The sequence below is a fragment of the Callorhinchus milii genome, unplaced genomic scaffold, assembly GCF_018977255.1.
Source record: "Callorhinchus milii isolate IMCB2004 unplaced genomic scaffold, IMCB_Cmil_1.0 Scaffold11, whole genome shotgun sequence".
In the NCBI taxonomy this organism is placed as follows: Eukaryota; Metazoa; Chordata; class Chondrichthyes; order Chimaeriformes; family Callorhinchidae; genus Callorhinchus; species Callorhinchus milii.
In genome coordinates this window covers 7426042-7447385 of record NW_024704752.1, presented here as the reverse complement: position 1 = coordinate 7447385, position 21344 = coordinate 7426042, and the positions used below count along the sequence as shown (strand labels likewise).

Sequence of the window (21344 nt, the reverse complement as noted above, 5' to 3'; positions counted from 1 at the left end):
ACTGTCATACCTTACTGGGTTCTGTAACAAGGCTTTATCATACAATCCCTGCTGTCTCACATTATGTGAGGGGACTGGGACCTAGAGGGTTCCTTTGAAGCAACAGCAACGGTTAAAGATAATGGGCACGAGGTGTCGTTTATCCCTGTGCGTGTCGCAATAGCAGGATCTCTCCAAGCATCAGGGTTGTAACTGATGTCAAATGTAGAAGAAATGAATGACAAACAATGAATCACTCACTGCAGACAAACTGCAACGTGGGTCAAAGCACAGGAAGCAGAGCAACTCGAAAGCTTCTGGTGCTCAGGTTTTCTGAAACACCGTCAATCAGACTTAATGTCAAAGCTTTGCACCTGACCTTTCAGCATCTACAGGGTGACCCAGGCTCTTGCTGTAATGAAGAGATTTTAAACCATCATTTCACCGTCATTGAGATTACACAAGTGACTATGATAGCAAGGCACCAGGAATGACCGATTCACACATACGCACACACACACACACACACACACCACAGGCCTCCAACTCACGATGGTTACGAAACATTATGCAGAGAAGCAAAGAGTTGGGAAATCCTCTGTAAAAAGTAGATAGTTCGAGTTTGAAATGGCAGGATATGAAACCATTATGTTCTACGCAGCCAACTGCTATTCGTTTAGTTCCTGCAAAGTGCATTTCATGAAAAGAGAACAGGCACAAGCAATGCTGACATAAGTACAGGTTTGTAGCAGAGGGTTTGCTTGAAGCGGAGGGTTTGTTTTTGCGATGGGGAGTGGGGGCTGGTGGGGGGAGGTGGGGGAGAAGTAGCAGAGTAGTGGAGGGGGGCATCTGTAGCTGATTCTGTGGAGAAATTACGTCCGCACTTCTATTGGTCCAGGTCGTGACTGCGTATTTGTCATGAGATTTGAGAATTTTCCACAGTACTGCAGATTTTAAGACAAGAGTCTTACAGGCTAGCACTGGTAGAAGTGCTTCAAGGTTAAGTGCAGTGACTGTGTATTAGATGTGATGAGGCACTAAATGAAATGCAAAGATTATTATTATTAGTAGTAGTAGCAGTACTAGTAGTAGATGTAGATAAACACAGCAGCCAATTTGCACACAGCAAAGTCCCATGAATAGCCATGAAGTGAATGACCAATGATCTGAACACCAAGAGATAATCCCTTCTCTCTTCAAATGATATCAATGGATCTTTAGCGTCCATCTGAACAGACAGATGAGGCCTCAGTTCACCCTCTGATCCAAAGGATAGCACTTCTAATAAAACAGCCCTCCCCAGCACTGCACCGGAGAGATAGCCTGCACCATGAGCTTAAGTCCAGCCATGGGGCTTGAACCTACAAACCTTCTGACCATGTGAGCCACGCGAGCAAAATTGATAAGAACTGCTGGGCACCTGTAAAACCATACCACAGTGGATGGAAATTGAGTCAAACGCCTGAGGAGGAGGGAGGGAAGGCAGGAAAAATTGGGGAGAGAATTTAATATAATGGTAACATTGGAACAGAACACATAGTCTGCAATAATATACCTCACACAGCATAAATAGCCCGTGCTTTCATAGTCACTGATTGTCGAGCTTGATTTGGCCTCGTGGTTTTTGTCTGGGTCAGTACTGACATCCTGTCGATGTGACCACCAGCCCCAGAAGGTGGTCTCATCACTAGCCGCTCACCAATAACCTTACAAAGAACCTTAATATACACACTTTCCTCTCTCCATAGATGTTGCCTGATCTGCTGAGTGTTCCCAACAACTTCTGTTTTTATTTTAATCTTCACATGCTTGGCTTACCTTATAGCCTTGTACTGCAACGTGAGACTCATTTAATCACGAGGCCCCTGGACAGAAAGCCCGAGCACCAAACCACTTGCTGGATGTGCGCCGAGCGATTTATTTTACTCTAGCAGAAGTATGCCAAATAAGGCATCATTGTACTGTACGACTGTACAGTCCCCAAGGTCAATGCAGCTGAGATGCTTCATCCCCACTCCACAGCCAACGCTGATTCATGTATTTATACACCACCCGCCCCGACGTTACTAAGTTAACATCACAATATTTTACTCAATGCTGCTCATTGCTTCTGGATATACACCCTTGGACAATAATACTCAGCGAGGAGCACATACACAAGGTTCTCTATCCCTCTGCAAGGATCTTACATCCACTGAATATCACAACCACACCATCACCTTAGGACAAGGGATCCAATCTTCAAACATCACCCCCACCACCAATATCATTGAACAAGTTATATTGAAAGGCTTTAAAGCAGAATGTTGGCTGGACAGACAGTTTAGATTTAACTAAACCTTGACTGTTCGTGGGACACTGCTGTGAGCAATTGGGTGCTGCATTTCGGCCACAAAAATATACAGTCAATTCACTTTACAATGTGTTCTGTGAAGTGCTTTGAGACTCTCTCAATGACATGACCAGGCGCTATATCAAATGCAAGGATTATTATTATTATTATTAACTAGTCTAAGCAGATTGTAGTTTAAACCAGTCCAGGGAATCAGAATATTTGAGCTGCTTAAGGTGAAATGAACGTAATAGAGATGACAAAAGGTCAGGTGTTACCTGGCTGCACGCATGCTTCTGGGAACAGATGGTTGTGGGTTCGAGCCCCACACAAGGTCCTGAGCTCACTCACTCACTCGCTCTCAGTGCAGTAAATTACCTCGAGGTGCTCGGTGAGATCTTAAACATTGGTTCCACCTGACTATTCAGATGGATATTGAAGATCCCATAATGCGAATCAAAAAGAGAAGGGAGTTTCTCCTGGTGTCCTGACCAACAATCCCCCAGGTCAAATTACTCATGGCTGGTTGTGGGACCTCCCTGTATGTAAATTAACCAGTTGGATTGTCATGATCATCTCCATTCCTGCACTGTGTACGTCACCAAAACACAGATTTCCTAATTCTGTTACGCTTCGGGCAATCTTCTCTTTAAATATGCAAGCGAAGCATCTAGCAGCTTCCTTACTGTATTATATTGCGGTTAAAGACCCAACACTTAAGACAGAAAAGAAGCTATTCATTCCAGTTGCAAAGTGTGGCCCTGACAGTGACTGGGTTACAAGGGCCAGCGGGAACTCTGCTCTGACAACAACTTGCATTTACACAGCGCTTTTCACGTCAGGAGAACGTCCCGAAGTGCTGGACAACGAGGTGTTTATACCTGAGCTGCGGGTTGGGATCAGAGAGGGGTGGATGCAAGGCGGGTGAAGGAGGGAATAATAATAAGAATCCTTGCATCTGATATTGCGCCTTATCATGTCAATGAGACATCTCAAAGAGCTTCACAGAACATATTGTAAAGTGAACTGACTGGGTATTCTGTGGGCGAAAGATGACCGATGGCACAGTCCAAAAGGAAGGTCTTGAGATGGATCCTGAAGGAGGACATGACGGCTTCTTGCCTACAAATTCAGTCACTACACCTAACCGCAATTCTCTATAATTGCAGTTGCTGACTTTATGAGAACACCGCTCCCACGAGATCAGTTTCCGAGCTGACATGCCCGGCAGTGGAGTGGGAGCGGAGTTCTCGCTGGTCTGGATGACGCATGTCCCAGTTAGGTCACCGTGAGGGGCAGCGAGCACTGGAGACAAACAATGACCAAGAGGGAGCTCCGGTGGTCACTGCGGACACAGTCGGAGGTTCAGTCCTGCCGGTCCAGTGCCCGTCTCTCCTATTTTCCTTCGCTATGACCCCATCACCCGAGACTCAGGGTAAAAGGATTCCCGAGCACAATGCACCTGACGGCCTTTGATCTGCAGTGAAAGTCTCGGTCTCACTTCCTGTCACCCTGAGCTGCACTTCTCCTGCGTTAGCCCTTCTGGTCACGTGATCCGTCCAATGTAACTGCTGCTGTGCCCCCCTTCATCCTGTCACGTGTCACAACAACCACAATCTACTTCAGGGGACAGTTGCGATGGATCGTTGCTGAATTCCAGTGCAGCAGCGCAGGCAGTGCCGTCATTCAGACGAGACCTTAAACCAAGGCATCTGCCTGTTCTGGTGGAGGTTAAAGTCTGGTCTCCAGTGCCCCTGCGCCCCCCCCCCCCATCACCCCACATCAAATTGCTCATTCACTTCACGGCTGTTTGTGGGATCTTGCTGCTCGCTAACTGGCTGCAGCTTTTGCCCACAAAATACCGTCACTACACCAATTCTGAGTCGAGTGCTTTCAATGTTAACAGGCGCTGTGTCGAACTCATGATGGATTCAGAAAAGTGGCTAAGACCACAGAGCAACAGAGAACAGATTTGTGGATGGCTGTGAATGTAGCTCAAACACAACCTGATACCCCGGGGGGAGGTGGGAGGCAATTTTGAATATGCACAAGACGTAGTAGTGTGTAAATATAAACTCGAATTAATGGGATTGACAGACTCGTACAACTGTGCAACACCCTCAGACAAGCTACAGGCAATCTTCTGTGCACTCACGAGCTTACCCTCTGCTGGTATAGTACGTTGCGAGCCCACGCACAGATGTAACAGGCAGTGAACCAGATGATCCCACAAGACTTGCTGGATTTCGATCAGCCTTTGCAAACCAGACAACCATTTGCTACTAAACCTAACTCCGAACTCTTTCACAGAACTCACATAGGGTAAATTTGCAACTTTTCATAATAGGTCCACGTTCAATCTGTTATGAAATGTCATACCTTTTACCGCACCGCTTCTCCTCCCCCTCCGCATTTCCCCCCCCCCAACCCCCATACTTTGTATTAACAAAAAGGAACTGGGAATAAGATCCCAGGTTATTAATTCTCAGTTAATGCTACACCACACAATTCTCAACACATGCTTAAAATGCATCAATTTATGACGCATTCAATTGCCTCACACTTTGAACGGTCTCGTAACATTATCGTTCGTGTCATTTTATATGAACTAACCCACATGTTGCACTAATTTCTTTGGGATCCTGCTGCGAAGGAGCAAAGGGCACCCTGGTTGTTCTTATCTCTCTTCAAAGACAATAAGGTCCCAATTCAAGTTAACCTTGCGGCACATGTCCAAAGAGATTTCCTTCATGGATCCAAGCTCCTGCATTGTGCACTGGAGGGATTTCCTTTGGTCCATTTGTTGAGTCCTCTGGCCCATTTGTTAAGATGCATTTGGGGTTAAAAGGGGAAGCGACTGCTGGTAGCGAGGGAGGGCCTCTGGCCTGCACTGAACTGTCACACTCTAGAGCCTGCTTCATGGCAGCACGTCTATTTACCAAAGCTCCGACCATGAGGATCTGGATTAAGCAGTTGTGTTGAGCAAACTTGTTTTAAGCAATGCACTGGGGCCTCCAGAATATCAAAGTGGCTGGTAAGTCACAAGCTGTGCTGCAAAGGTCTTCCCACTACACTGAAGTCCATTGAATAGCCGATGAGGAAACTCTGAGGCTTGGAACTACAGGTGCTGAAAGGAGTTACCTGGAGTCCATATTCGTGAACACGTGTTCATATATATCCAGAGCTTGGTATCTACCATGATTGGTACGCAGAGAGGTTAAGCAGCTGCTGCTCAAGCTCTGCACCCTCAACTGGTGGAACCATCACTCAGTGGGCAGGAGGATGGTGGCAAATCCCTCACATATTTCATACTCACAAAGCGTTCCTAGTAATAAACTGGTTAATAATAATCCTTGTATTTGATATAGTGCCTTATCATGTCATTGAGATATCTCAGAGGGCTTCACAGAATATGTTGTAAAGTGGATTGACTATATTCTGTGGGTAAAACGCAGCAGCCAATTGCGCACAGAAATGTCCCACCAACAGTCATTATTAATGACCAGATTTTGTTTGTGTGGGGGGTGGGGAGTGAAGGATTATTACCTCTGGAAAGTGATCCGCCAATCGATTAACAGCCGGGCTCCTACTTACTGCTAAGTAAATAGAGGTGTGTGGAATAAGGAAACTTGCCTAAGATTTAACCCTGCCCAGCAATCTAACCCCGGTCCTCTCGCTTGTGAGGCGAGTGCTCTGAGCAAATATGCTACAGACTCCCAACGGACACAAAGCCTTGGCTCTCCCCAGCTTGCACCTAATACTCTCCAAGTAGAAAGTGTGCATTCCATTCAAGACACAGGGAAATTGCCAATTTGTAGGTGGCAATATGTGGAGCTCTCGAGTCTGATTTGGATAACTCTTAAGCATGGTGATGGGTCTCCACATGCACCCAGTTGACCCAAAAAAAGTTATAATTACACCACCGTCACCAACGCAGGCACACATCACAAATGTCGATGAGTGTCCTCACGGGAGACTTAGAAAACCACTCGGAATATCAGCAACAACATCAACAAATTGCATTGATACATGCTCCACTCATGTCGGGAGGACATCCCACGCTTACACTTTCAAATCTAAGGTTCCCCCTGATGGTTCAGTAAGAGGCTGATTCCTACAATTTAGGAAAGTCCCAGGTTCTATCCATCCAACCTGTGCTGAGTTACTGATCTCACCCTGGGCTAGATAGAGAGAGAGGGGTAAATAAACACCCCCCTCTGCCCCCCACCCCCATCATCACCGTCAGCCCTTTTCTAATTGCTCGTGTACGAACGTGACTGTGAGCTCATTGTAATGCCTTTCCTCACCCACCACCTTCCTCCCTCTTTCCATCCCCACGGCTGAATGAGCTGTCCTCGCCCACCGCCGTGCTCCAGTGCGACATATCGACCCCGGGGGCGGGTGATCGAGGAGCCTTCAACGTGCCGTGAAACTGCACCCCGAGCCGAGCTAACCCGTGAACGTCCCTCCGGTGGGGCGCACAGGCAACAGCCACCGGAGCAGAGGGGAGAGGTTTACAGGTTCACCTTCACTGAAAGGCAGAGAATCAGACCCAAGAGACTGTTCACACGCACCCGCACACGCACCCGCACACATTACTCTCTCACTGACACACAGATTGACACTCTTGCTTGCTTACTTACGCACGCACACCCGCACGTGCATTTTCGCACTCACTTTCTCCCCGACACATCCTTGCACGCTCGCAATTGACTCGCTCGACCGCACTCTCACACGCACTCGCTGACTCGGGAGCGGGCGGACATTATCACACGCTCGCGCCCTTCGCTGGCACAGTCGCCGGCGCCAATATCCGCTCTCTTACACTGTTCGCACACTCGCTTTGCTCACTTGCTCACGAGTACGTCCGCGCGCGCGGGCGGGCGGGCGGGTTCACACGCCCGCTGGCACGGTCTCGCACACTCACACTCACACTCACTCCTTTCCAATCTCTTGTCTGATTTGACACACACACACTCACACACTTATGCATCATTCATCCACACACACACACCAGACAGACACACACACACACACACACACACCACAGACACACACACACAGACACTCACACACAGACACACACCACAGACACACACACACACAGACACTCACAGACACACACACACAGACACTCACACACACACTCGCTCTCTCCTCTCTCAGTAACAGGGCAATGAACATCTGATGTTCAGTGCTGCTCAGCAATGGGCTCAGCACATGTCCCCCTCCCCTCCCCTCCCCTCCCCAGGGCTGGAGCCCAGTCCCCCCCGGGGGGGGGAGGGGGGGGGCAGCTCTCTGCTCGGCTCTGGGCACCGCTCGGGCACTGAGCGCTCCTCTCTCGCCTCTTGACTCACAGATTTTGCCGCGGACACACTGTAAAACGCGCAGCACTCGATCCTCTGCTTCCGCCATAACTCACTGCTCCCACTGCCACCAGCACTGCTACTGCTACATCCGCCCCCAACAGCTCTCACCCCCACCCGCCCTGACCCCGCCCTGACCCCGCCCCCAGCCCCGCCCCGCCCCCCCGCCCTGACCCCGCCCCCAGCCCCGCCCTGACCCGCCCCCGCCCCGCCCCGCCCCCGCCCCGCCCCGCCCCCCGCCCCCCCCCGCCCCGCCCCCGCCCTGACCCCGCCCCCAGCCCCGCCCCGCCCCCCCCCCCCCCCCCCCCCCCCCCCCCCCCCCCCCCCGCCCCGCCCCCGCCTGCCCCGCCCCAGCCCCGCCCCCGCCCCGCCCTGACCCGCCCCAGCCCCGCCCTGCCCCCAGCCCCGCCCAGCCCCGCCCTGACCCCGCCCACAGCCCCGCCCCACCCCCATGCCCCACCCCAGCCCCGCCCCCAGCCACACTCCTGGTTCCGCCCCCAGCCCCGCCCTGACCCCACCCCAAACCCAACCCCAAGCCCAGCTCCAACCCCCAGCCCAGCTCCAGCCCAGTATAAGCCCAGGTCAACTCAAGCCCAGCTCAGTTCTATCCCGGGCTACATTAACCGCAGCATCAGCACAAGTCCAGAATTACAATAATAATAACAATAACAATAATTGCTTTTGGTATAGTGCCTCGTCATGTCAAAAAGCGCTTCCCAAAATATCTGTAAACTGTAGTGACTGTTGTAACTGAGGCTCGTGCTCTGTCCACAAAGTCTGGTCAACTGGACAAAGACCCAACTCCAGGCCTGACTCAACAACAAGGGCTTATTACCTGAGCTTATTACATTAGCCTTAGAGCAGCATTAAATTATCCTGGTATTAGCCCGACCCAGTATTAGCACAGCATTGAATTGCACAATTGCTGCATAGTATATGGCACACCATAGGCACCAGAGCAGTATCGGGTGACACTCACACGCCTCTGTTTACCTCACAGTAAGTGGGAACCCGGTTGTTAAGTCAATTGGTGGATCACTTTTCCGGGGGTAATAATCCCTTCAAAAAAGATCATAATAGTTTGGTTGCTCAATCCATGACTGTTGGTGGGACACTGCTGTGTGCAATTGGCTTCCACAAAATATACAGTCAATTAACTTTATGGTATATTCTGCGAAGCGCTTTGAGACGTTTGAAAGACGTAATAAGGCTCTAAATCAAATGCAAGGATTATCATTATTTTATTTTTTTATTTTAGTATTTTTACTGTGGTACTGATTCCAGACATTATTATTCATTAATTCATGTGTGATTCCTGGCAGTGAGTGTTGATTGTTGGAAAAAGCAGCATTGGGTGAGCCCTGATCCTGCCTTCCCCAGACACACGTGGATCGGAAATGTGTCATTTTCAATACTTGGAAATGAAGCCTTATGTTTCGCCATTGGCTTTGATTCAGTCCACATTAAAGACGCTTTTTTCCCCCAAAAAAAATAGTTAAAAGAAATAGCTTCACTACAAACCATCACCAAAATAGGAAATTCAAAAAGTGATCGGTTATCTTGTGGTGTCTTCGTTTTTTTCGAAACGGAGCTCCCTTTACGTGCAGAAAGATGATGAAACCATGAAAACAACACGGTCCCTTTAAGACTTGTTTTGATACTCATAATGATATGACACTCCCTTCCTGTGCTGTGTAAAGGTGTTTGCCTTGGGCTGCTTTACTTGGAAGGAGCAGAGAAATGAAACCCATGAATGCAGTAATTCTGCTATTATATTTGATTCCAGAGAGGAGTGGAACAGTGGAGCTGGGTGTGTGGTGGTGGTGGTGGTGGGTGTGATATCACAGTACATGGGGAGGAAGCTTTAATGCTGGAATAAAGACCTGATGTGCTGGTACTCGCTTGGATCTCTATACTCCATGTAACATAGGGCTCTGACCCAGCAGTTCCATGCAGGTGGTGGCCCACAGTCTAGACTAAAAACCCTGTAGACAAAGCAGAGCTGAAATTGACATCATCATCATTGCCTCATTATTTCCAAACTATGTTTTCCTTTTATTGAGGGCAGGGATTCTTCCCATCAGTTACTGTTAACCCTACAAATCAAAGCCCTAACAGGTAAGGTTATCTTAGCTGGCCAAGCAGCAGGAAGCTTGCCAGACAGCTCTTCCATTGGTATATTACATGGTTAAACTCCAGCGGTAACCCAACGCACAATCAGAGGTCCCCACACCTTGGTTCTTGCCAACCCGTGCCCAACGCTCTCTGGAATTAGATAAACAGACACAGGAAAATTTCCGTGTGCAGGTGGCATGCATATGTGGAACTCAATTTGATTTGGAAACTCTTAAGCATGGTGATGGGTATCTGTGTGTGTCAAACACCTGGCTGACAAAAAAAAAAGTTTTTTTGACATTTCCTTTCTTCTCACTCCACTCCTTGGTCAACTCCTTTGTTCGTTCCGCTGGGCCAACAACTGCTAGCCTGCTGAAGTAGCACATTATAAAAGCACGGGATATGTTGAATGAATAATTAATAATAAATAATTCGAGTTGAGGAACAGATCAGCCATGATCTAATAGAATGGCGGAACAGGCGCAAGGGGTTGAATGGTCTACTCCTGTTCCATGTTCCTATATAACATAGACTATAAGATTTAATGACTCGTCACATGTCATTCAACAAAACAAAACACACTTTTATTCTGTTTTATTACACCATGACCTTCGCTGACAGTGCTCTCTAACTTTGCACACTGCCATTACCCAAAAGTGCTTTCCCTTCAAACACAAACCATTTGCTCTTTGACACATATTGCTTTGCACTCAGCTACAAGGAACATGATCCAATAGCAGTCACAAGAGGTTTACAGTATGCAATTCGAATTATTGCCAATATATACCCAATAGAAAAGCTGCCTAGATAGAACATGTAAACCACACACTTTTTCTAGGAATTATATACAATATATATATATATCATATATATATAATATATAAAAACCGTAAAACAAAATGAAAAGCAAACCTATTAAAACTCTTCTTTTGACTCACAAACAGCTGAGGTGCAATTTTGTAAAAATTAGAAAAAAAAGAAATAAGGGGAGAAAATGCGACACCTCGCAAACCAATTCAAGGTGATCGAATCAAATCGAATCGATTCCGAGACGTCCCATTTTATTTCACCCCTCCCTTAGCTCCAGTTAAGCATGCACTTCGAGGAAGCAAGATGGCACAGTGGACACCACAAAATAGAACTGCACAGTTATCGGGGCTCTAATGTAATCGGGGACGTAACCAGCTACACAGGACCTGGACAGTGTACACAGTGTGTCCAGAAAGTCCTCTTACCCCCTTGTTACAAAACAGCAATATGAGACTAATAGGAGCTGAAACAAGCTGTCAGAGATGTATTTCGCATAGTCACTCCATCCATGTTAGGAAAGATGTTGCACCGAACATGGCGAAGGATCATTATCTGCCATGAAAACGGTGCTCACACCACACCAATCCTCTGGGCGTCTATATACAGTTAAACACTTGTACTGAATAAAATGAAGTACTTCTAAATACAATTCATCATTCTTCCACGTGTTTCAGTTGTTGGTCAGTGCATTGTAGAAAAAAACGACATGGGGGTTAACAGGACTTTGTGGAAACCCTGTACATGTGTTTCACCTCTAACATATTTCCACATACACAGGAGGCTGAAACGTTCACATGTCCAATTATTTTTTTTGCAACGCTGCTTCAGTGTGTGTTTTTTTTGGACACCAACTCCAATGTGATGCAGCGTTCTGGCTGCTTCACCCTATAACCACTCTTATTGAAGCTCTTCGGTCCTCGGCAAATGTCTTTAGTTTGGTTCCGAACACACAGTGAACATAGCGATCAGGGATTCAGAGACAGAGAGAGAGAGAAGGGAGTTGCGTTTTCTTTTTGGTTTTCCACAACACCGGTGAGTTTAAAGCTACAGACTGAGAATTGAGAGCAGGGATTACCAGAGATTGTGGCTTCAAAGAGATAGTGAGATCTTGTTTTTCCCTCAAGTAAAGACAAAAATATATATAGGACTTTTTTTTAACAATGACACCCCACTATTATACACATGAACACTCAGTGGGACGTTGACAGGGTTATACTGTCCCACTGATTCAGAATGTTCCAAATCAACCCCCTCTCCAGCCCACAATCTGCAGAGGAGAGCATTGCCCGCTTAGGGACTGAGCCCCTCAGAGAGCTCTATAGGCCAAGCCGCCCACCTGCCGATTGTAAAACGTCTCAGGGCTTTGATAGAACACCAGTCTGTCGTGGTTTCCATGGTTATTGTCGCACGGATTGTAAGAGATATTTGTGCAGAGAGCCAGGTTGCTGTCAAAGTTAGGCTGGCAAATCTGCCAAGCGTGCTCGGTATTCTGTGCCAGCGCCTTCGGAGCGAGATCCGGGCACACAAAGTGGGCACTGGGCCAGGGGTAAATGGCATAGTTGTGTCTCGCTGCCGTTGCTGCTGATTCGGGCGGATGGTTGTCGTGGCTCGGCTCGGTGCCCGGTGAATCCTGCGCCATCTGGTCAACGTTGCCGGGAGTGGTCGGCACGTCAACCTTTGCCTCCGCCTCTGGGGCGCCTGCACTCGTTGGCTCATCGCGCTCCGGTTCCGTCTCACTGACTCCTCCGCCGTCGGGGAGATTGCTTTGGTGATGTGAGGGGGAGTCGTGTGCCCCAACGGCCACCTTGATTCGGCGCCTCTTTTGACGGGTGCCGAGGGCAGCCACGGTTTTGCCGACTTTGAGACCCTGAGAGGGAGGGCGCTTCTCCCCCTCCTTCTGGGGCCTCTTATGGTCCAGGTGTTTGCGCTCGTGATTCTTCTTGGTGTTCAGGTAAAGGAACCGCTGGGGGCAGAAGGGGCAACGGTACCTCTTATCTCCAGTGTGGATCCTCTCGTGTTTCTTCAGGGACTCGCTCAGCGTGAAGGCTTTATCGCAGTACAGGCAAATAAACTCCTTGACGCCCAGATGGATGCGCTCGTGCTTGTGCAGGTTGCTTTGGATGGAGAAACATCGGCCGCAGGTCCTACAGCAGAATGGCTGCTCTCCAGTGTGGCACCTCACATGCAACTTCAAGGCGGAAGAGTTGGAAAAGGGCTTGGAGCAGAAATCACACGAATAGAGCCCCGTCAGATGGTCTTCCATTTCCTCATCAGTTGGGCTGGTTTTGTCACAAACCTCCTGAGATGGTGCGTTGACGTCTTGGTTTGCAGCGGGTTTCTCTGGACGGTCATTGACAAGTGGTTCTAGCCCACTGCCACCCACCAGCGCCAGGCGGTGAGAAGCCTTGCCCCCACACTTCCTCTTCCAGCTGGACTTCCTCAACTTGCGAAAGCCTTTGGGTCTCTTCCTTTGCTTGTAGTTGTAATATGGCCGCCAGAGTTTGTCATTTGAATCCTGATCGCTCAACTCGTCTCCCGTCTCAGTACCTAACGCAGGATCCAGGGCCCCTCCGCTGGGGTCTGTCTGATCAAGCGAACCCAAAGCCTGATCCTCACCTTCTTTCATTTTCACACTGTCCATCCTTGCCTGCTCTTCAATCGCATTTGGCCATTTTGTCTTTCGACCATTTTTACCAAACAGCTTGGATCCTGCAATTCGCCTCCTTACGATTGCCTCGCCTCCAATTCTCACTGTGATCTGACAAAGAGGAGCCACCTGGCGGTCTGTAGATGTCCCTGGACAAGCCGGCTTCGCGATGTAGGTTTCCGTCCTGCTTCCCGTGGAGTAGGCACTGGGAAGACTCTTTGACGCAGCCCCTGGTCCTGAGGCCGCCCCATATCCTTTGGCTGTTTCTAATGTCTTCTTGGAGCTGCCTTTGTTTTGCCATTTCGCCCCATCTTTAGCAAGGCTCCTCCTTGGCACTGTATCGGAAGAGTCGTGGCTCGCACTGGACTGTGGAAGAGGGTGTTGAGCAGCAGTGTCAGACTGCCCTCTGCTCTGATACGTAATAACGGACGAAAACGCGTTTCCGTGCTTGATCACGGACGACACTCGGTTGCTGTGCATTATAACCGAGGGAGCTGTGTGCCCGTAGTTGATAACAGATTGTCCCAAACTTTTAACATCTGAGCAGGGCAAGACTTGTTGCCCATGAGCAGGGTGGTCTTTCCCACTGGGACCATTGACTTGATTTTCTGTGGACACCAAAGACTTGTTGAAATAGCAATTGATGGAAAGAGTGTTGTTTAGGCACTGATCAGGAGATAGGCTGCTTTGCCCTGGAGCTCCTGGGTTTGACTCGTGTCGAGTTCTTGCCAAGGATGTCAGTGCATAAGGCAAAGGCTGTTGCAATGAAGTCATCTCCTCGACACCTCCCAAGGGGCTTGGCGGGTCTTGGGCGTCCGCTGAGGCCGAGGCAGGGTCAGCGTTGGAGGGACCAACACCAAAAGAATTGGCGTCATCATTGGTTGAAGTAACTTGGATGGTGTTGGCTGGAAACGATTGAGTGGTGTATGTTTTGTACGGTCTCTTCTTCAGCTTCATGGGGAGAAGCCTGTAGAGCTTAAACGGGCACATCTTGGCTCTGTAGCCACCGCTCGCTGCCTTTTTGTTGGTGGACAGACCTGGGTCGATGCCGTGAAAAGACTTCTGGTGCGTCTTCAAAGCGTAATAGGTCATAAAGGCCTCCAGGCAAAATATGCACTGGTATCGCCTCTCTCCCGTGTGCCAGATCTCATGCTTGGTGCGGTATTCTGCCAGAGCAAACACTTTGTTGCAGTAATGACAAGGGTAGGTTCTCCGCCACGAGTGGACATTGGCATGTCTCTTCAGGCTGGAGAGAGTCAAGTAAGATCTTTTACACACACTGCAGTAGTACAGGATCTGCCCCTCAACTACTTTCACAAAGTGGTCGGGTTCTGGTGAGGCGTTGTTACCCCTCATGGACCTCACACGACCCATTGACAACCTGCCAGGGGTCCCCAGCTCCAGGGCGTGTGGAATGGAGCCGGGGTCTTTGTCCGCACCGGTGGTGTTTTCTCCGGAAAAACTCTCCGCTTGTCCATTCTGAGACTCTCGATTGGAACCCCTGGCTCCAGGCCCCCCGCACAGCTGGGCATGAGTTTGGAGTCTCTTCAGATGCACGAATGACTTGCCACAGTGCCTGCAGGAGAAGGGTTTATCCAGGATTGTGGTGTGGAGCTGAGAGTGAACATTCAGGGATATACGGCTGCTGAATGCCCTCGGACAGTACTTGCAGGTGTAAGTGGCCGGACTCTTGACCTTTATCGCCGGCTCTGACCAGCTAGCAGTGGGCTCAGGTTTGCTCAACTCTCCCTCAGGAGCAGAGCCTGTCTCCTCATCCATTCCCCCACCCATAGGTACCTCATCAGTGCTCTCAGTGGGTCCATTCAACGGCCCAGCCATTGGCACAAAGCCCATTGGTGCGCTGCTGTTTTGCAGTGCGTTCAAGTTAAACCGTAGAACTTTAAATCCCGCTGCATTCACAGTGTTTGGGGTTTGGAAACCGTTGGAAACCTGGTTCTCCACATGACTGTTCTCCGCATCTCCTGAACGAACACAAGCACCAACATCGGTGCTGCTCTCCGAAGGGCTTCCGTGATCGTCCGCAGGTTTGTCCATTTGGCAAGAAAGCTCCGGGACCGGCTGATCCTTTCTGGAAGAGGACACAGCGTAAGAGTGTTCAGCTAATGTCTGAGCAGGCATCTGCTGTGGGCTCTGGCCAACACACGTGACGGGCAGCTGATCAGACCGCACCTGGTCTTTGCCGACATTCGTACTCAGGTCGATGGGGAAGAACAAGTCCGCCCCGGCTTGCATGTCGAAGATGGAAAAGGCGTTTGTGATTCGAGGCCCGTTTGCGAAATAGAAATCCTCCGCGGGTTTGCCGTGCTCGGAGTTTGGCGTCTCCTCTTTGAAGTTCTGGGCACTCGCCGACTCGGAGAGGGAAGAAACCTGAGACAGCGACCGAGGGCAATCGGGCGAGGAGCTGACGGGAACCTCCGAGTCCTGCTGTGGAACAAGCGTTTGTAGAAACGTTATCCCCAACCGCCTGCCAGCCTCAACGAGATCGCTGGCTCTGTCGGACTCCCTCATGGGCACCTTGTCGCTGTAGATGAAATGAAGCACGTCGGCAAAGACGTCCGCCTTGAAGTCCGGCAGCTCCAGGACATGTCCCACCAGCCACAGCTCCTGGCTGGAGAACAGGTTCTTAAAGTACAGGCTGGCTGCCGCCAACACATTTTTGTGGGCCTTGAACTTGCTGTCCTCCACCACGATGGTGACGTCACAGAGCATCCCCCGGGTGCGCTGTTCGTTCAGACAGCAGAGCACCGTCTGGCTGTGGGAGGGATCCCTCAGGTCAGCGCCCGGAGACATGGCGATCATCTGGAACACAAAGCAAATGCATTCGGCCGGGGTGAGAAAATCGATGGAATTTGGTGTTAGGCGAGCTCATGGCAAGGATTTACACTGATGCAATTTGAATCACCTGACGACAACAACAACAACAAATTACATTTGTATAACGGCTTTCTAGTCGGGAGGACGTCCCACCTACGGCATTGGACAGTCAAAGATTTGCACCCAAGCTGGGGGTTGGGATCAGGAGGCGTGGAGGGCAGGGAGGGTTGGAGTTGGAAGGTGACCAAAGGCCCTGAGAGAGAGAAACTACCTTCTCTTTTCAAGCAGGTCTTGAGACGGGCCTTGAAGGCGGCAAGGGAAGGACCGGTGAGAAGGGACTGTGGGCTGGATTTCCAAAGGGTGGGGGCAGAGAGGCTGAAGGCCCAACCACTGATTATGGACACTTGGGAGGAGAGAGGAACTGCAATGCAAATTGGGCAAAGCGTGGACACAGAGGGAATTACAGACGGCCCGAATTATGTAATTTACCCACGCAAAGAACTTCAGATCGATCTTCTGCACAACTACGGAGGTTTCGAACCCAGTCAGTTCTTTGGCTTGAATTTTCATTGTACTGCTGGAAAAGAGAAGGTAGTTTCTCTCTCCCGGTGTCCTGGAAACTCATGTCATTTCCTTGATTAGTTTTTGAGGAAATACCATTGGAAGATCCTACAGTTTAGATTTTGCAGGTGAGGTGGGTGGGAGCCGAGCTATTAACAAAATTGTCAGGTATAAATGTCTTAAGGAACAATACGTACGCGTTTCAATAAAACAATTATCGTTATTGCAGATTCTCAATACATTTCAGCCCCAGCACAAGGTTTTTATTATCGCCTCCACAAGGGGGAGATATACCCTTTGTTCCATGTAAGACACTAACATTTCAGATTTAACATAAATAGATACTTATAATAATAATAATCGTTGCATTTGATATAGCGCTTTTCACGTCTTCTAGACGTCTCAAAGCACTTCACAGAACAGACTGTAAAGTGAATTGATTGTCTATTTGTGGGAAAAATGCAGCAGCCAATTGCACACAGCAGCGTCCCACAAACAGTCATGGATTGAAATGACCAATTTATTATTCNTTTTTTGAGGGATTATTATCAGGCGTGTGGAGTAAGGAAACTTGCCCAAGGTTTCGCTCTGCCGGGAATTGAACCCAGGTCTCTCGCTTGCAAAGCGAGTGCTCTAACCACTGAGCTACAGGACTCCACAATTTTCTGTCATTGTAATTTCTGACCAGGACAATTTCACAGCAGCTTGGTCCTTGAGATTTATTATTATTATTGGGCATCATTTTTGCAACACAAAGCACAAGGCAGCTAAAGACAGAAGAGTTTTCAGTCTGTAATGGCGACTGATTGTCAACTTCCCAATTTACACAAAATGGGACTATGTCAAATATATATAGTAAATTTAAAAATATGTGATAAGGCGCTATATCAAATGCAAGGATTATTATTATTGCAGACCGTTGCTGCTAACACAACTAATTTATTCATTAAATTTTCAGCTGAAAGGCACACAGTTTCTATTTGCACTCTCTCAGCTTTTCCTCCCTTCCTACCAAGGGATAGTTCCACTGACATCCTCCGGAGAAGCCATTATTCATATGTGAGTAGTGACGCTCAGTGTTAGGAGTTATTTGCCCATGGGGGTAGGAGCTGATGCGTGCACCCTTTTCCTGGGAAATCTCCCTTGGTGCTACTGAATCCATTTTTACTTGACTCTTATTATCTGGCATATATATGCAATCCGACTGGATTCAAACTGGGGTGACCGGAGAGAATGCTAATATAAATCCCACTGGACCAATGTCAATCACCAGTTTGATTGTCTGGATTATCTCTGTGAAATGTCTTCAATCACCTCTTTCTTGCTCACTACGCATTTCAGCTACACCCGTCTTCACTGTGTCTGCAGCTTGTCCTGTCTATGCATAGATACCAACAATCAGTCTCAGATTAACGGGCTGACAATTAAACACCAGGAAATTGCTCTTCAGTTCTCCGTGAGATAAGGATGGAAATATATTCACACAATACAATCACACCAGCTCTTTTTCAAAATAAAAGCAAGCTTTTATTGAATTGTAAATGCTGAATATTATAAATTCATATATATATGTATATTATAGTAATAATCCTTGCATTTGATATAGCGCTTTAGCAAGTTGTCGAGACTTCTCAAAGTGCTTCACAGAATTTACTCTAAAGTGGATTGATTGACTGTATTTGTGGGTGAATATACCCAATTGCTCACAGCAGTGTCCCACAAACAGTCGTGGATTGAGTGACCAAATTATTATTTTTATTATTATTTATTCAATTTTGAAGGGATTATTTCCCCTGGAAAAGTGATCTGCCAATCGATCAGGTTCCTACTTACTGCTGGGTGAACAGAGGCATGTGGATTAAGGAAACTTCCCCAATGATTCGCCCTGTCCTGGAATCGAAGCGAGGTCCTCTCCCTTGCGAAGCTAATAAAATAAAATTGAATAAAAACTTACCAGCTATAAGTGTATGTATATTGCAGTGAGCAAATTGGCTGCCGCGTTCAACCATAAAATACACTGTATATCAAAATCCTGTGAAGTGCTGTGTGACGTCTCCTCAATGATGCGATTTCAAAGCTACACCAAATGTGAGGATTATAATAATAATCCTTGCATTTGATCTAGCGCCTATATAAGACGTCTCCGCGACGTCTCAAAATGCTTCACTGTAAAGTGAATTGACTGCATATTTTGTAGGTGAAACGTATTATATAATCAATATAATCCAATGGAAAACAATGGATTCTTAACTTTAAAATACAGAACAGGCGAGCGCGAAGCCAATTAGAAATTAAACAGCTGCCATAAACTAACTATGCAAATGAGGTTCCAACTCGTGACTTGAATCTCGCAAGCAATGCTCCTTCTGCGCTAATCAGCTCTCTGGGGTCACTGAATAACTTTGGATCGTGCCAGCGGAAAACGGTCTTTAATGCAAATAAAATGCAATAAATTATAAAAATGCACCCAATTTCATCCTCGTCCGAGACAGCCCCAGAACACCTCACATCATGTGATGATGTGATGCGCTATAGAACTGGAGGGAATGGGGGGTGGGGGTGGGGGGTGGGGGGCGAAACTTATATTTCTATAGCTACTCAGAACCTCATTAGCATATTAAGTTTACGGCAGCCGCTTAATTACTGATTGACTCCGATCCGTTGTTTTCCTGCGGATTACAATAAGAATAATAATCGTTGCATTTGGGGTAGCTCCTTGTCACACCTTCGAGGAGAATTCCCAAAGCGCTTCACAGGATTTTACTGTGTATTTTGTGGGTGAACTCAACAGCCGGCTCGTGCACTGCAACGTCCCCCAAACAGGCGTGAAGTGAACGACTTGTTTTATTTTGTGGTTAGTGTGCTCGCCTCGCAAACGAGAGGACCCGGGTTTGATTCCCAGGCTGGGCTAAACCTTAGGCCAGTTTCCTTACTTCACACGGCTCGGTTTACTTAACAATAAGTAGGTACCCGGTTGTTAGTAGATTGGCGGATCACTTTCCGTGGGAAATAAACCCTTCAAAAGTTTGATCACTCAATCCACCACTGTTTGTGGGACACTGTTGTACACAATTGGCTGCCGTGTCTTTGTCCTAAAATACACTTTTGTCAATCTACTTTACAACATATTCTGTAAAGAGCTTTGAGACCACTCAATGCTATGATAAGGCCCTAAATCAAATGATTATTATTTTTAGAGCATCTGCAAGCAAATGCGGCAGCAATCTTGTGAACAGCAAGGTCCCACAATGGAACATGAAATTAATTTGCAGTTTATCTGAAGGAATAATAATATATAATAATAATCCTTGCATTTGATATAGTACCTTATCACATCTTCGACACGTCTCAAAACACTTCACAGGATATAGTGTAAACAACAACAACAAGATTACATTTGTATAGCGCCTTTCACGTCCCAAGGCGCTGAAAGTGGATTGACTGTGTATTTTGTGGGTGAAATGCGGCAGCCAATTGTGCACAGCAGTGTCCCACAAACAGTCGTGGAATGAGTGACCCAATTATTATTATTTTTTTTACCCCCGGAATTATTACCTCGGGAAAGCAATCTGCCAATCGACTAACAACCAGGTTCCTGCTTGGTAAACAGAAGAGAAATACCTGAAACAACATACTGATGTTGTTGTTAATACGTGGCTGTCAGCAATAGAGCAGGGCTTTCTCTGGTCAATATAATAATAATAATCCTTGCATTTGATATAGCGCTTTTCACGTCAGGAGGACGTCCCAAAGCGCTTCACAGAACACACTGTAAAGTGAATTGACTGTATATTTGTGGGCGAACGCGGCAGCCAATTGCGCACAGCAATGTCCCACAAACAGTCGTAGATTGAAAATGACCAATTTAATTATTGTTTTTGGTTTTTTTGGAGGGATTATTATTAGGCTCTGTGTGGAGTAAGGAAACTTGCCCAAGGTTTCGCCCTCTGCCTGGAATTGAACTCAGGTCTCTCACTTATAAACTGATGCTCGTGGTAATGTTGATCAGGAGCCCAGAGGCACTTCCCTCTTTGCACAATCTCACAGGACCTTTAACCCTGTGTAAATTAGCTGCTTGGTTCACCTGAAAAAATACACAATCATCCTGGGTTCAGTAGTGTATCAAGACATTGACCTGACGTGAAAGGAGTTCTATGCAAAGCAAGGATTATTTTGTTTTTGAATAGGCAAAAAGGATCTGGGTTTAATGTCAATGTGTAGAGACCGCACCTCCGACAATGCAACTGTATTGCAACTGCAGTGTGGGCTCCATCTTATAGAGTCACAAAACCTTGTAGCCAAAAGGAGAGAGTGGGATGGATCAAAAAATTGACCATGGTACTTATTTGTGAGAAATAATGCGATCAGGATATTTTGATCCATTGTTGGGAAGTACACAAAGCAGCCAATAAGTATCTCTTGTGGGTTCAGCATGTGACGTTTGGTGTCAGTGTGGCTCAGTTGGTAGCACTCTCGCCCCTAAAGTTGTGGGCTGAAGTGAGTTGAACTCATTGTCAAAGCTGACATTCCAGTGCAGTGCTGAGGGGAGTGTCTCATTGTCAGAGGTGGTGTCCTTCAGATGAGACACTAAATGGAGGTCACATCTGCCTGTTCAGGTGGACGTTAAAGATCCCATGGCACTATTGGGAAAGAGGAAGAAGTTTCTCCCAGTGTCTTGACCAACAATCCCCTACATAAA

The 21344-nt window shown here is 47.7% G+C and overlaps 2 protein-coding genes across 2 annotated transcripts in view; both read right to left on the bottom strand.

The window, feature by feature from the left end:
* rasa2 (RAS p21 protein activator 2) overlaps positions 1-7794 on the bottom strand; it is a 46340-nt gene extending 38546 nt beyond the window's left edge. The window contains exon 1 of the mRNA XM_007895013.2: positions 7669-7794. Coding sequence (XP_007893204.1) covers positions 7669-7726 — 58 coding nt within the window. The 5' untranslated portion in view covers positions 7727-7794. The remainder of the gene's footprint in view (positions 1-7668) is intronic.
* A 3495-nt stretch (positions 7795-11289) lies between these two features.
* zbtb38 (zinc finger and BTB domain containing 38) lies at positions 11290-16069 on the bottom strand. Its single transcript, XM_007894943.2, has one exon. The coding sequence runs from the start codon at positions 16067-16069 to the stop codon at positions 11909-11911; it is 4161 nt and encodes a 1386-aa protein (XP_007893134.2). The 3' UTR covers positions 11290-11908.
* Positions 16070-21344: the final 5275 nt, after the last annotated feature.